General features: G+C 37.3%; 1 protein-coding gene across 2 annotated transcripts in view; it reads right to left on the bottom strand.

The window, feature by feature from the left end:
- Positions 1-12,754, bottom strand: part of PLA2R1 (phospholipase A2 receptor 1) — a 46,121-nt gene that overhangs the window by 11,090 nt on the left and 22,277 nt on the right. For both annotated transcript variants that reach the window (XM_080399136.1, XM_080399137.1), the window contains exons 11-22: positions 11,396-11,565; positions 10,112-10,314; positions 9,676-9,821; positions 9,095-9,179; positions 7,968-8,100; positions 7,475-7,510; positions 6,779-6,936; positions 3,969-4,033; positions 3,443-3,546; positions 1,982-2,124; positions 1,081-1,198; positions 113-243 (exon numbers count right to left, since the gene is read on the bottom strand). In XM_080399136.1, coding sequence (XP_080255262.1) covers positions 113-243; positions 1,081-1,198; positions 1,982-2,124; positions 3,443-3,546; positions 3,969-4,033; positions 6,779-6,936; positions 7,475-7,510; positions 7,968-8,100; positions 9,095-9,179; positions 9,676-9,821; positions 10,112-10,314; positions 11,396-11,565 — 1,492 coding nt within the window. The remainder of the gene's footprint in view (positions 1-112; positions 244-1,080; positions 1,199-1,981; positions 2,125-3,442; positions 3,547-3,968; positions 4,034-6,778; positions 6,937-7,474; positions 7,511-7,967; positions 8,101-9,094; positions 9,180-9,675; positions 9,822-10,111; positions 10,315-11,395; positions 11,566-12,754) is intronic.

Below are 12,754 nucleotides of genomic sequence, written 5' to 3'. Positions count from 1 at the left end.
ATTAAGAGAAGACTAAGTTGCTGTAACAAGTTTGGCCTTGTCTTTGCGGCAGTTGGGATTTTTATGGACAGAACAACTTTGCACTGTCCTTAAACCACCTGGAAATACTCACATCCACTACTTCGACTGGAGACCAGTTGGAATACATTGGAGGATTTTCATTCACCCATTTTTCATAATCGTCACTCTGGAAACCTATCCAAACACTGGTTTTCTGTCCAAATAGATTCATTGTTATGAAAGCTGGAAAATTAGACAGGAATAAATGGATCAACTCTTTTCCAACAGATTAAAGCACTGAAAAAATTGATTACTAGTCAATGACACTACATAGTTACTAGAAAGTAAGAACACGAGCAATATTTCAGTATCATCTAAATGTATCAGTTAAATTGATTAACTTCAGTTGGGTTAGGATCTACCCATTAACTAATAAGTCTTCCAGAAACTTTCACATCAGCTTGAAGAGCTTGAACAACTGAAGTTCAGGGCACTGTCCCACTGGAAGTTTTTCTCAGTTTTAGCTGAGAATACGATTCCTCAGCTAAAGATGTCCAGTGAGATTCCTCCCACCTCCACATAAAGTTTTACAGATGTATGAAATTCAACCACAGATTTTTATTAATAGGGATTATAATTATTTCTGAAGTGCTGGCATTTATTTCTCTGACAGTTCCAGCCTAGTGCTATGCTTATGTGCTATCCTATAGATCAGATTTAAAGTACTATTAAAGGGTAAAAATGAGATTGCTTTTGTAACAGGGTTATGTTGCATTTCCAAGGTAGAAATCTTACATAGCAAATTTTTAAATGGGTATTCCATTTTTTTTTTTTCTATTTCTAATGCATGGTAGTAAGAACAACAGAAATTGTAATTGCTCCTCAAAACACCTATCGTATGGCTCAGTGAATATTTGAATCTTTACATTTTGAGAACTGGGAAAGAGAAACACTGATTTGTTTAAAGCAATGGAACCATGCGTAGGATCTGAACGATCTTTTTTTCCAAGATGAAACTATACTACAGCATCCTAACGAAGAGGAAATTTTGTTTGTTTAACAATATTTTCAGTACTTTACCTTGTTCCAGCTCATCTTCGAGGGAAGCAAGTGACCCATCATAGCTACTGCAGAACTCTTGCGCAGAGTACCAGTTTCTCAGATGCTCTGGATCCTTTGGAATTTGTATCAGAAAACACTGTTTAAAAAACCCCAAGAATTTATCAGTCACTAAGAGTGATCACTAAAACATTTCACACACCATTACTGACTATTAAATACTTCATTAGTTTCTGTCCTGCACAGGACCTCTCCAGCATGCTTGGTATCTTTCTCAGCTGTGATCAGGCTTGGATTCCAATCAGTTACTACAGGCAAACACAATCTGGGCTACATTTATCCTTTTAAGTCACTGCAGTTCAGCACCGGGATAAATCTGCCCACTTCAATGCATGTTGCTATTAAAGAACATATGTATTTAAGAGAAGCCTGATGAAATAATTGCCTTTTGACCTTCAACTGCAAATAGATTTTGGTTTGTGATTATCTTTGATGAATCCTATCTGAAACAGCTTCTTTCAGAGAACGGCAGCGGTTAGGGATCCACTTAGGACAATTTCAAGAGTCTTTTATGGTCTCAAAACAGCCCCTGGGCCCTTGTTGCACTAAGTGGAAAAGAGAGGATGGAGCAGGCTTTTTACAGCAAATGCACAAATCCACTTAGATAGCTTTTGCATATATGAGTATTCTCTTCTTTGAGCCAAACAAAATATTTGACACCTTATTAGGACAACTTCTGTGTGCAAAGCTACTTCATAGCCATAAGCCTTTGTATCACTGTGTCAGTAGTCAGCAACCTAATGGCTCTGCTTTCAAAAAGGAAGAAAATCTTCAAATATTGAAAAATCCTTAAGAACTCCAATTTCTGTCATAAATGTGGAAAGCATTATGAATAATCAAACAGCAGAAAAAAATGTTTTACTTTGAATCCAAAGTGCAACCAGCCTTTGGGACACATTCCTTGTTGGTTCTGGTCTTTTGGAATCTCTTTCTCTATTTTCCATGCAATTTTACGTTTACAAATACAGGGAAGAGAGACAGTACAGTTTTCATCACCCCAGAGTCCTGTGTAAAAAGAAAAATCATAGCTCAATATAGGCTTCAGAAGTGGAAAGGGTTTTTTTCTTAGCTAGCTTTACTGGTTGAGATGAGATTCTAGATGAAATACATTTGGACATACTGCATTCAGTGAATTTGATGGTTCCTGGGGCTCATACTTTTATTCCCAGTTTGATTTTATTAAGTTAAACCAAGTTCTCCAAACTGAGTCACATAACATATGTCTACATCATCATGTATTTAAAAAAATATCAGTTATGAAAAAAAAAAAAAAAAGGAAAGTTAAAGAAGTGATGCCTTCCAGATAAAATAGTTTGACTTCCTTACATTGAAAATGTTTGGCAAGATCCAAGTACTGACCTAAAATGCTGACCTGCTTAGGAGGAAAATACATTTTTCAGTGCACTCATCAAGCTGTTGACCAGCTCCCATCTGCTGGCCAGCTGAGGGGAGGTCAGGCATCTCTTCCTTTTGTCCGACACTAACTACAGTAATGCAATGCCAAACTTAAGCATTCGAACATTGTGAATCGAAATCCGAAGAGTACATGTGGGGGAAACTAGAAGGTTTTACGTTTTTTCAGTTTTGGCTTTTGAGGCCGAGATTACAAGAGTGCAGCTGGGTTACTTCTCACAAATACAAAGCTGGGTATTTTGATCCATGGACTTTTTCCATGGAACCTGATATGTTCACTTCATCATATGAATTGCACCTCTTCAGAAAACAGAGACTGTAAGATGACAGAAATCACTGGAACCACCAGCACTGTAAATTGTTTTTGTATTACTGTAGTAAAATATAGAGCTATGTGATGATGTAAAGGCTAGCACCAAAACCATGGTACCCCAAAATCCCTCAGCAGATTGGCTATGGGATCAAAAACAAGTTAGAAACCTCAGTATTTAAAGTTGTGTGCTGACAGAACAGTTTATAAATATAGGAAAAAATGTTGCTCATTCCATCTGGCTCATTTGGTTATGAGAAAACTGACTGTAAAAACTAGCAATATATTAACATTTTTGCTGTGCCACTTAACAGATTCTTAAGGAAAACTAAACTATAAGTATCACTGGAATTTTTGTATTCTGACATTAGAGCACTGGAACTATTAATATACTTTTAAATCCTACAACCTAGTCTCTAAGCATATTAATAATATTTCACTATTATTTTCTTCACTATAAAAGCAGCTATGCAAATTATAACCCTGTAACAGGACTTTAATATGGATTGCGTTTATTGAGAGCAATTAAAAAAATAACCTCTTTGGCCAACAACAGAATCAAGTCACAACTCCTGCAGCAAAAAGAAATATAAAATAAACCTGTTTGTGATGAAATGAAGCCACATCTTCTCCCTGGTTTCTGCAGATCTCGTTCCCATCCTTCATTCCAGTTCTGGTATTTTACTGGTGATTCATCTCTCCAGCTGTTAATGTTAAGTGTGTAGTTACACTTCTTTTCTATCCTTACCCAAAAATACAACCTCCATTAAAAGCATTTGTAAGGAGATACAAGCTAAAATGTAACCTTTTATTTTTTTTTATATATATATATATATTTATACATATATAATATATAACCAAGTCTTAAAAAAACCCCAGATAACCAACTACAAGGTTGATATTCATGTCTTTGGCTTGTATCTTTTATAACCCTTTCAGAAGAAATACCGTAACGTGGAGGTAGATTAAGGGTAATATATTCTGAATGATATTTACATGAGAACTGAAGTTGTCTCTTGAATATCCCACTCAGTCATCAAACTTTTAGTCCATCAGACTCAACGGCAGCCTGTAAACAGGGCATGCCAAGCACAACTCACAGCAGCTGAAGCGTAGGTACTCTTACCGAAATTCATCACTGAGGTTTTCTGCGTGCAATCCAATCCACCAGTGAACATCACTACTCGATAGCTATAAAAAAAACATGTTTTGCCATATGTTTAGCTGTTGTCACCCTCTTATCAAAGCGTTAACAAACTCTTAAAGTCAGACTCTATTCAGGCAAATACCATCTCCACTGGGTTCCAATGGGAAGAAGAGTTGCTAAATCCTGCCCATGTTAACTCATGTCACTTCAGTAAGATTATTCGTGGAAGTAGAGCCTGATTTATCCCCCAGTTTCCATCGGATTGCTGATGTTAACTTCTGTAAACTAGGAATTTACAATCTTTAATGTTTCCAAAACTTATTCTATCAACATTTACTGACTTTGTATAGCTCATACAAGAGAATTTTAGAGATGCTTTCCAGACTGATTGCTGTTCTCATGGAAGGGTCTAGACCTCCACTCCTAAAAGGCAAAGCATTATGGAAAAGTCTCAGAAATAATGTAATTCAGTCACTTCTTATTGCTGTGCTGACTTGATTCTGCCTTAAACTATGAGTGGGCTTCACTTTCAGGGTTAGCCACTCAATAGTCATAGTTTAGAGGTCTTTGGGAAAGAGCCAACAAAACCAAAAAAAGTTCTGAACGTGGAGGACACTAGAAAAGCCACCCTGTCACTGAGAAGCACTTATTTTTTACCAGAAAAAACCAAGTGCAGCCTGTGTTGCGGCAGCCACACTGTGTTCGGAGTTACAGTTAGGGTCTCACCAGCTTACAGCTTATATGGTCAAATGAAGAAAATAGACAGTTCTGACCAAGAAGAGACTCGGGAACAGTCTGATGTGGTATGGCCTGGCCCCTGAGTTTAGTTTTCTAATCGCAGCACTCAGCCTACACATACAATTTTTAAAGAAACAGTGCAAAATGTGATTTCAAATTCCACGCTAAGAAAGTTTGACCACATTTTTTAATGACACATGCAAAGTCTATTTGGACTGCTGAGTGTTATTATAGTGATTGCCATCCTTGCTCCTGCTTCCACAGGAAACCAGTTACAATTACTTAGGGACACACCTGGCCATACTGGGAGAGCTTAGCCAAAGGCAGCAGGCTTCAAAATAGCTGCAGATCTTATATTCTGAGACAACACCTCAAGGAAGTTAAGGTGATTTCCAGTGCCAAGGGGCTGACCTTGGCTTTTCCATGGCAGAATGCTCACAAACTGCCATCACCCCCACTAATTTTAACAATAAATCCGCTTTTAAAAGATCTCCTGTAAGTAAACATGATTTTAAAGAGCATTCTGATGAGCCATTTTAACTGGCTTAAAGTTGGAAAAAACACATCTTTTATATAATTTTTTAAGTCATAAACATTCATTGTTTGCTAAAGGCAGTAATTACATCACATCACAATCTGTGGTAGATGTGGAAGAAGACAGCCTAGCCAGTTATGCTGCTCTTTCATTATAAGCTATTTCTGCCATGAACTGTTTGGTTTAAATCCGGTTCATCATTTTTTAATACAAAATTACTTAAATAGCAGATAAAAATAACACATAATTCCTTGGAAACATAAAAACCCCATCTTAATACAACACAATTTTACTTATGCTTTCTATTAGAGCTTAAAAGCTGAGAAGGCTGTACACAGTGCAAGCAAAACTAAGTGTGGGTCAAGAGCTTTCCTACCCAGAACAAGTGGTTCTTTTAAAGATTACACTATGACATCTCTTTACATTACAGCCATAGAATTTTGCCCTTGGTAAGGTATACAGACTATTTTTATTCAGGTATGGTTTGGTTTTTTTAAAAATTTATTTTCCTTGTTTTGCTTTTACTGAGAACACCTAAAAGAAAACAGACAATTTTCTTGATAATTCATCTGCTCCTTGCAGCTATTTCTCAGTTTCAAAGCTGTTCGTTACATCAGAGTGGTTCTACAGAAATTCTGCTTTCATCCAGAGGAGGGAATTTAGAGGCAGATGTCTTTTTCCCCATATAAATATCCATAGTGACAAAGTGGTTTAATTCAGGGGACATCGTACAAATGTGTGGATGCATGGGAATGTTGCACGAGCTGGCATCACAGAGGAAAAGGCAATCTATCATCCACAGTCATAAGCACCCACCTCTGTGGTTTAGAGTTCTAGATTTAATTAAGGTGCAGAGAAATTCTTCATTCTTAGCCAGCTCTGCCCAAAAGTAACTTTTCAAATCATCATGTTGAAGATTTAAACCATGAAGAACGTTTGAAACATCTGGACTTACTGCCTACATCATGCTCATATACCCACAGAAATGTCCCTGGGTATCGCTACCTGATGACCAGCTGCAAGTTACTGAATGTTCCCAGAGCATAACTGTGGACCTGTGTGGGATCAAGAGACATCCTGGTGGATGCAGATGTTCACTGTGTGAACACCTGAGGAACCACAGCAGGTCCCCTTGGTCATCAAGGGGTGGTGGAAGACGAAGAAACAGAGGATGTACACCAGATACGAAACAAACCTTTCTCTTTACTCCTAACTACTTTCATAACTTTGGGATAGGAAGCTGGTTTTTGCTGCTCTCAGGCCTTTTGAGGCAGACCGATCGACCTGCTCATTAGCAGAGATGATTCTGCAGATTCTGAAACGTTACTGACCTCAGCTAAATAGGGCTTCAGGGAGGGATGTGGGAAATGGAGACAGCCAGAGAATTATTTCTGAAGTAAAATGTCTTTCGGATTCTACCTGGAGCAGCAGGCAGCCAGATATTCCAAAAGATGCAGCAGAAAATAGGCAGTTACTCCCTGAGGGTTTATTTTTTCAAAGGAGCTGTTTCTCTTACCTTCTTAATTTTATTTTGAATAAAGGCTTGTTCACCAGAAGAATTTATCGTTGCCATTCCACTGCGAAGCCAGCCACAGACAAACTCATAGGTTTCCCAGTCCGTAGGACTGACATGGAAAAGATATTCTGCTCCTTGATAATACGACCATGGCAGTTCTAGAAAATGAGCAAAAGGGTCAGTGGCGTGCAGGGGTAAAAATGCATTTCAAGTCTCGTTCTTTGTGACCCCCACAGTCCACCTTCTGCCACATGTCAGAGGAAAAATACACCACAACTAACAGCAGAACCATATTTAACATATCCATTTATGAAAAAAATAAGATGCACTGAGGTGGTTTTTTTTTTAATCTCTATCCTGTGATATTACAGCAATTAAGATAAATTAAGAGATAAATTAAGCAATTAAGATAAATTAAGAGAGTTGCCCAGCCTTTGCAAAAAGGCAGTTTAAATGTGATAGAGAGGTTATTAAAGTTCTGTGCTTATTACAGGCAACATGCCTTTACCTAACCAAAGTAGTATCTGATGTTGCAGTGTTCCTAAACAAAAGTGGCAGATTTTGATCTGTAGCAACAAGTTCCTACAGAGTTCCTTAATGCAACTTGAGCATTTTAGTTATTTTATTTTGAACAACGGCTTAAATTGTATTTTCAAGTTATGTTTCAAGATGTAAAAAAAGAAAATGTTTCCATACCAGCTATGTACCAAGACGGACTCTTTGGTTTAACACCTGCAAAAACATGTCAATAAATTAAAACATTACTGATTAAGAATGAAAAGAGAGATTTCACTGAAATTGCTTTCTCCACACAGTAAGCATTTAATCAAAATCATGACGAAAACTGCTATTCTCATTCAGGGACAAAAAGTAAACGTGATAAAATAATTGGCACACTTACTAAACAACTTTTTTTGTAACCTTTATAAATAAGAATTTTTATTAACTCCTGCTAACTAGCTGCTAACCATTGCTATCCATTTTTAATCTGACTGCACAGATTAGACCTGTTAACTGGCCAACAAACCCCAAAGGCCACACACAGCTTTGCCATGATTTCATGCACAAGACCAGTGAGGAGAATCCCAGGTGTGGCTAGAAAGCAGGCTTTTAGATACTTGCAAATCAGGAGAGACAAGGGAAAAAAGTAACAGGTACAATAGAGAATGTACGTTAATTAACATTTCACCTTTTGGTATTTTGCATATCCATTCACGCTTTTCACTGCAGTGTGCTGGAAAGACTGTTCGATTTACTTTGAACACACCACAGTTTCTTGAGCCATCTTCAATGTATTTGCTCTCCAAAAATGAAGATACAACCTGAAAACAGCACATTTGTTATCTTTCACTAGCAATGCAAGATGAAGCATTTCAAAATCTCATTGTGGAGAAAAAGGAAGGATTTGGAGGTGTACGGTAAGAACATTGTAAGCAACAACTACAGGAACACCTAAATTATGGTGGGAAAATCCAAAAAATAGAGTCCATAATCACATTCTCCTAATGTTCTGTTCAACTTTTTCATCTTATATCACACTCCTTCTTTGTAAAATAATTGAATACCCATGAAACCTAACAATTTTTTAATGTGATTAGCAGCAGTTGCCCACATCTACCAGCCTTTGTTTTGGTTCAACATGTCGCAGAATTGAACTTTGCACACACATTCTGAAATGACTTAAGTAGCAATGGCAGAGCTGGCACTGTTAAGGCTGAAAACCAGTTACAATTTAAAAACTGACCCTTCTTCAGTTGTTCAGTGTTTATAACCCAGGTACTAACCATTGGGGTGCCATGTGGCACCAACATCTTCAAGTATGCAAAATCAAAAGCGGTATTAAAAAAGAAAACACATAGCTCAGAATGCAAGCATGAACCTTGCATAGTCGTAGAACAAAACCCACAACATTTAAGCACAGCTCTAAAGCTTTCCAGTGTGTGTGCATGTGTATATATGTAAATATGTGTGTGTAGATCCATATACACACACACACACACATACATATATATATATATATATATATGCGCGTTCATTCTGCATATTCCTCACCCTGGGCTAAACACAATGTGATCTGCAGGAAAGAACACATTTGCAAAATTTTCCTTTTGTTGTTGCACAGCCCTTTTGCACAGGCTTCTATTTTAATAGTAGTGTACTATTAAACCTGTTGTAACCATTACTTTAAGTGAGTATATGGACACGAAAACTGAACAGCCTTGCTGGCCAACGTTTGCTCACAAGGCTTGTATTTGTGAACTTATGCTCAGATATGACTTGAAAGGTTACTGAAATAGGTATTATACAGATACTTACAGGTGTTCTGTCAGACCACTGCCACGTCCCCCCAGAAAGTGGGTTTTTTTTATTAAATCCAATCCAGAACTGTCTTTCTTCTGTCCTATGATGGAAACAAAGAAAATAACATTTCTCAGTAATTCCTTTCTTAGCTATTCCAGAAATTGCTTTTTAAATAGTGCAAATCCCCATATTTATTTCTTCTTGGATTCCATTTATCATTCTCTAATAAATTTCTTAACTTTTTAGTATCCTTGAATTAAACTCTGGTTTTCCTACTGAAATGTTACACTATATTTTTAAAGATGAAAACATTTAAAATAGAATTAAAATTGCTGAACCTCCATTTCAACAGGGAATGTTAACTCACAAGAATATCACCTTGACATTAACAGTTGCTTGACACCTACTACAAAGATCATCTTCAAAAAGAATCACGTTACAGTGTTGCTAATACATTTCTTGTCACACATTTCTAAGTTCATGTTAGAGACTTCTTCAGCCTCTAGTAAAGAGGATGGAAGAGCCTAAATTGTAGATTATTTTTACATATTAGTATGATTAAGATAAATCTTGTTGGTGTTAAAAAATATATTTACCTATCAAAAATTGTATATAATAAATTGTTTAAAAATGTCTCTTCATAGATATGGCTAAAACTAGCAAGATGTGCTCCAAAATCTTGGCATAACGCTTCTGCTTCATCCCATGTTCTTCTCATCAGAACTTTTTCATTGTGAAATATCTGCAATAAAATAAACACTGTCATAAATATAGTTGATTTTGGAGAGTAGTTGTTTCAGAAACCCACAAAAATCAATCATTATTTGCAGTCTTTCCTACAGTAAAGCCATGTATATTCCAAGTATAGTTCTGATTCTCATGGTTTTCACTCATTTTAAAATGCAGAGAAGGATGGTAACAATTTTTGTTTGTTGAGTGAAAGAAATAATGCTTTATCAAAAATATTTTAGGAACCGCGGATCCCTAAGCTGATGTAGAATCAGAAAAATTCAAAGCAAGTTTGCAACATACCTTGTAACAGTTGAGCAGATTAGCCTCTGACTCCCATCCAAAATAGCAGGAACTCAAATGTTTTTGAAAAGTAAGTTCAGGTTCTTCATAAGAATTGATTTTTTGCTTGCACAATGACATTGCTTTGAAGTTCTTACAGCTTTTCACCTCCCAGTAACCAATGGGGTGCTGCCCTCGCATAGCCACACATCCCCCAGAATGACCTAGACATGGGAATAGGTGCTGAGTATCCAAATGAAGCATTTGGATTTTGTGATATTTTTTTTTTTTTTTTTGTGAAGTGACTGTTTTATTGGCATCAGGTTCTGGATAAAACCCTGATGAACTTAAAAGTGGCAAATCCTTTGGACAGCAACCAGTTTAGAAGACTGACTCGAGCTTGTAAAACAAACCATGATGAAAGGTTCCTCTCACAAAACACAGGAGATTAAATGCATTTTAAAATAGTTCTTTTGCAAACTGCAGTACTAAAGCAAGAAATGTAAAGAATCCAAAACTGAGAAGCAGTTAGTGGAGTGTCTTTATTACTATGTGTCTATTCTCAGGTACTGCTGAAAAGTTTAGGTTTCAAAGGTTGAACAGCTATTTCATTTTTCCATTTTTTGTTTCCTTGGAATGTTTTCCTTTGGATTTCTATAAAACAAGCAAAATCAAACAAGCAAACCAAGTGTTGGCAAACTAAAGGGGAAGAAGAAACTTCCACACAGTATTCTTTCTGACAGAAATGTATTGAAGGCAATCTCTGCCCTCTTTTTTTCATATAAAACGCAAATTCCAAACTGTGACTGTTACTGAATAAAAAATTCATTACTTCCCTCGGACCTTTTGCTGGGAGTCTCAGGAAGCCTCGATGACCTCCTTGAAAAGGCCATAAAGAAATGAATGAAAATGTACAAAATTTTACATAGATGTAAAAAAATTACATCTCTCAGGAAAAAAAAAATAAAATATTTCAGGGATTAGCTGTGCCTGCAAGGAGAACACGGCTGTTAATTCCCCCTGCCAGACTGGAGGATGGGAAGAGGGATGCCCAGCATCCTGCTGCAGCTGGGGACCCCCTGATAGCAGCGCCCGGGGGGAAAGCAGAGCAGGAAGCTCCGGATTCTCCACGACTGCCAGCTCATCTGACTCAATCCATGGTGCTACAGAGCCAACAGAAAATGTGAGCTTCTCTCTCTCCGCTCCCTTGACCAGGCAGGGAGGAAAGGGCTGGGTGGTGGCAGGGGGAGGAGGGCGCGCAACCCCTCTCCAAGCCATTTCTTTATTTGTCGGCATGCTACTCACGTGGCTGGTACTTGTTCCAGTTTGTGTAGCTCACGGAGAGATTCCTTCCCGTTGTACTTATCCAAAAGTATTCTCCTGTGTTGTTAAGGTCTTGCAATCCTATCCAAAAGTAAGTTCTCTCAGATTTTACCATGTTACGGATCATGCTGTTGATAAAAGCTTGTTCAAACCTTAAAAAAATGACCAAGACAAAAGGTTTATTAGAATAAAATAGATCAATCGGTATTTCAGTGAATAGCTCTCATGAAAAGATTTCAATTGTGTGAGAAGAGAAAAATATATAACAGGTACTTAATCTTCTTTACAGAATGCTCTGGGGAACTTCAGGTGCAAGTCTGTAGCACAAACTTTTTTCAGCATTTGGGCACATAAAAGAAACTGTAGATTAAGTTCGTATAAGCTCAATGCTTGAACTACAAGATTTAAATACAGAATATATTAATGATGCACAAATAAAAATAAGAAACTCCTCGTAGAAAAAGAGAAAAGAGAGCAGAGTCTGAAAAAGCTACAGAGAAAGAAAAGAAAAAGCTCTGCACAGAACGGACACACAAACCAGCACTGAGAAACCAGAGCTGAAGGTTTCAAAGCATAGCTGATCTGACTACAGAAGGAATCACTTTTTCCTTCTTTAATTTTTTCATTAAAGTTACGTGAGAGATTTACACCTTTTTGCAAGTAATAATTGTTGCATACAGTAATCCATTTGTCACTTAAATGTAATTTACTCAGATATAATTGGTATAGCATTACACAAAAATGCTTCAGTTTATGAGCATGTTTAATCAGCTTCTTATGCAAATACAGACAGCAAAGTAAATTCCCAGTTTGATAAAGATTTACATGACTTCTTGGTTTCATACATGGTGAAAAGAACAGCTAAATACCATAAGGATGACATTAATGTAAAAAACCTGAATGTTTCTGTAACACTGAGAGTGACTGAGAACTTCCATTTAATTTTCATTTCCTCTGCATGTTCCCTTTTGATATCAATTCTCCTTCCTCTACAACCTACTTCTAAATGAATATTTCAGGATCAACACACTGAAAAGTTTTTGCATGTCTCATACCAGAACAACAAACCTCAGCTGTAACTGGGGGTGGGGGTGGGGGGGTGGGGGGGGGAGTAAACTAACAACGAGCTTCCTTTGCCACTCCAACATCAGGAACTAACATAATAAACAGTGATGGCTACGCCCAGAAAAAAAATCAAATAAAAAGAAAGAAGCAGAAAAAGACAGATGTGCTTCCAGAGAGCTGCAAATGCTTGGTTGTGAGAATTTGTCCTTTAACCTCCCCATTAAGGATTACTGTCGCGCTGCAGTACAGTGCTGTATGCATGGCGCACAATCCTGA

Source organism: Falco punctatus (assembly GCF_963210335.1).
Source record: "Falco punctatus genome assembly, chromosome: 8".
Lineage (NCBI taxonomy): Eukaryota > Metazoa > Chordata > Aves > Falconiformes > Falconidae > Falco > Falco punctatus.
This window is presented reverse-complemented; position numbering and strand designations above follow the sequence as displayed.